Here is a 2,972-nt window from a genome sequence, read left to right as displayed (position 1 = left end):
GTATAATGATTACTCTTTTACACCATTTACAGAGATAATAAAAAATGCTAATTGAACTTATGACTGCCATTGTAAGAACATCTCTAGTTCTTATTCATAGGTAAAAGCACAAAACTTAATCATTTACATTTTCTCTAACTGTTTTCCTTCTAATAAATTTAACACACCATGTCTAGGTTACACTATACTTACTGTACCAGGGATTTACTCCACTTATTTCCCTGTGCAAAGCATCATATAGATAGTATTTCATTACTTTCAGCGTTGGTGGATTTAGTGAAGCAGGGAAAGGAACTCCAGAGGATCTAATATTTTTCTATAAACACATAGGCAGTGGTGGGAAAATAATCAGGCATGATGACGAGCTTCTCATATACAGATACCATCCTCATGCTACAACTTTCTCAATCCATGAGTAAGTATAAAGTTTGGAACTCTTGTACAGTACGCTGCTCTCCTTTCAGTTATTTGATCACTGTTTCACTTCTGTTTCTTTTACCTTTTCCCTAACATAAAAGTTAAAACTTTGCAAGTTTGCTTGCTGAATAAATAAACAAGCCTTTACCACTGATTTTGGAGAACATATTCACCAATAACAGAAGGTAAGACATCACCAACATTAGTACTCACAAAGTCAGGGTTTTGTCTACGGAAGCATCAGCCTCCTGAGTAAATTCAATGGTAAAGGCTCCTTTGTTAATTCAGCCAGCAACCCCCAAGTTTTAACTTTTGGGACTGTTATTGTAGACTGTTGGGAGTACTGCATACTGTCTTCATTAACTTAAAAATGTTACCAATTTGAAATATCAACAACCTGCTTTCCATACTGAGCTGAAATTGCAGATATTTCACTCCCATGATTCAAGTTAGTTTAAAAGCTTATCTGGCTCAATAATTCAGTGGAACTAACCAGTTAAATTTATGTTTGTTGAAAAGACAGACCATATGGGACTTGCGTATCCAAGAACTTCAGGAGAAGGTGCTGAAAAACTGGGATACTTTTACTATCTGGAATGCTGGGAAGCAAGGACGGAAATTTTACAGATCACTGACTAAAGAAAACCAGAGGAAGGTCACTGCTTTCTGTGACGTTGATGTCAAGAAGGTTGGGTCCTACTACACTTATGAAGAAACAAAGGAAAAACCAAAACCAAAAGTACCAATCATTCATTTCAGCGAAGCAAAAGCTCCTCTAATTATTTGCATGAAGATGGTAAGGGCAATCTGTATACTATAGTAACTAGAATATTCATATAATCTTTTAAATACATTTTCTGCAGATGGCAAAATTTCACAATCTGTTGCAGAGATGGACAAGTGTATACATTTATATTATTTAAGAATGTTTATTGCTTATATGCAAGACCCGTGTTGTAATGATTTAATAGTGATTATCTTATCCTAAGCCAGACATCTTTTCTGGTTTTCAGGAGTTAACTGGAGGACAGTTTGAAGAAAACTTAAGAAGCTTACATCTAGAAGAGGGAAAAGACTATCATCATTTTAATTAGCACCCAAGGAGCCAAAATATTTGTTGATATATGGGTATAGCACTAGTATTAATCTTGCGAATCAAAATGTGCTGTACGTGTCTGCAGTACAAAATACTACCAGTGGTCTTCAGCCTTAAAGTATAAAGGATATCTGTATGGTCGTCTGCTGAAGATTCTCATGCTAAGTGAAAATGGCAAAAAATCTATACAAAATGTAATAAGTGCTAGCATTAGCCCAGAGTTCTTATGAAATGGAAGTAAAATCTGAGTTATTTACTATATTGAAAGCCTTCATTTTTCCTCCATCAAGAATAATGTGCAGAGCTTTCCCAATATAGTAAGAGTATACTTAACTCCGTACAAAGATGGATAACTTCCCCACACCTCTGGAGGACTCCTCAGAAAGAAGCAAATCTGGCACCAAAAAAGCAAACAAGTTCTTGCAAGCAGACTTTCATAGGTCCTAAACAGAATCTTTCCAAGATATGCTATGCTACTATTTACATACTTCTATGTTCAACATAATATGTACCAGATTAGAATGGCTAAATTTCCAGATTGAGATATAGGAACTAGTAGTGTTTTTTATTGTATTAGAACACAAACAAAAAAATCTGTTTTGCGAACATCTTACCCATAACTAAAATGCAGTGTGACGATCACAACCAAAAGCTTTGCAGTGTTTTCTATTTACTACCTTCTTTCAAGGAACTTTCTGTAAACACAAAAATAAATTCAGATTTTAATATCAAAATATCATGAATATATTTTAACATCACAGTAACTGGTAAACAAATACATACCTATAAGAAAAATCATAGACTTTCATAGTAAAATTGTAATAACAAAGTAAATACAATTCTTAACCTTTAAATTATTTAATATATAAAGAATATGAAGTCACTATTCTACATTACACAGCTAAGATGCATTGTCTTGAGTAAGAAATAAACTAAAAGTACAGTATCTCAGATTTTAAGACTAATAACTGTTTGCATACATAACCAGTTTCTTGATATATAAACAAAACTCATATTTGGACACAAAAGCTCTCAAGGTAATTATCTCCTAAGCAGCATGCAAATAAGATTTTGAAATAACTCCCCTATTTTCACAGTATCAAAGCAATGTTTTGTATAAGTGTAATCACTTTGAGACACAAAAAGGTAAACAAATTTTCCCTTTGATATTTTCAGGTCACAAAGTTTACTTGTATCTCCACATTCATATATTTTACTTTGCAGCTTATTGCTAATAATGTCATTATTGCTCTTTATTTATTTATTGTTTTATCATAAAGAAACTTGTTACTCCTATGGAAATGCAGTTAAGAAGCAAAACCCATCAGATACATAAGGACATGTCCTCATCTGTGCCACATTGGATTATGAAAAGGGTGTAATAAAACTAAAGCATTACGTTTATAAAAGCTATAAACATTTACTGATGAGACTTTTCCATACTTCTATATATCCCCCA

The 2,972-nt window shown here is 33.2% G+C and overlaps 2 protein-coding genes across 2 annotated transcripts in view; one reads left to right on the top strand and one right to left on the bottom strand.

Annotated features, from left to right (window-relative positions):
* Positions 1 to 2,972, bottom strand: part of LOC135197286 (UDP-GlcNAc:betaGal beta-1,3-N-acetylglucosaminyltransferase-like protein 1) — a 42,744-nt gene that overhangs the window by 9,294 nt on the left and 30,478 nt on the right.
* Positions 45 to 2,447, top strand: LOC135197339 (UDP-GlcNAc:betaGal beta-1,3-N-acetylglucosaminyltransferase-like protein 1). The gene is made up of 4 exons (XM_064224478.1): positions 45 to 100; positions 263 to 415; positions 937 to 1,213; positions 1,431 to 2,447. The coding sequence occupies exons 1-4, from the start codon at positions 45 to 47 to the stop codon at positions 1,509 to 1,511; spliced, it is 567 nt and encodes a 188-aa protein (XP_064080548.1). The 3' UTR covers positions 1,512 to 2,447.

Source organism: Macrobrachium nipponense, chromosome 18 (assembly GCF_015104395.2).
Source record: "Macrobrachium nipponense isolate FS-2020 chromosome 18, ASM1510439v2, whole genome shotgun sequence".
Taxonomy (NCBI): Eukaryota; Metazoa; Arthropoda; class Malacostraca; order Decapoda; family Palaemonidae; genus Macrobrachium; species Macrobrachium nipponense.
Note: the sequence above shows the minus strand (reverse complement) of the source record. Positions and strands in the feature narration are given on the sequence as shown.

Excerpts from the sequence above, each read along its gene's own strand:
- LOC135197339 (XM_064224478.1), top strand. The coding sequence starts at position 45 with ATGCTAATTGAACTTATGACTGCCATTGTAAGAACATCTCTAGTTCTT. Across the intron at positions 101-262 it reads TCTCTAGTTCTTATTCATAG|CGTTGGTGGATTTAGTGAAG; the intron begins GTAAAAGCACAA and ends CATTACTTTCAG. Across the intron at positions 1,214-1,430 it reads TAATTATTTGCATGAAGATG|GAGTTAACTGGAGGACAGTT; the intron begins GTAAGGGCAATC and ends TCTGGTTTTCAG.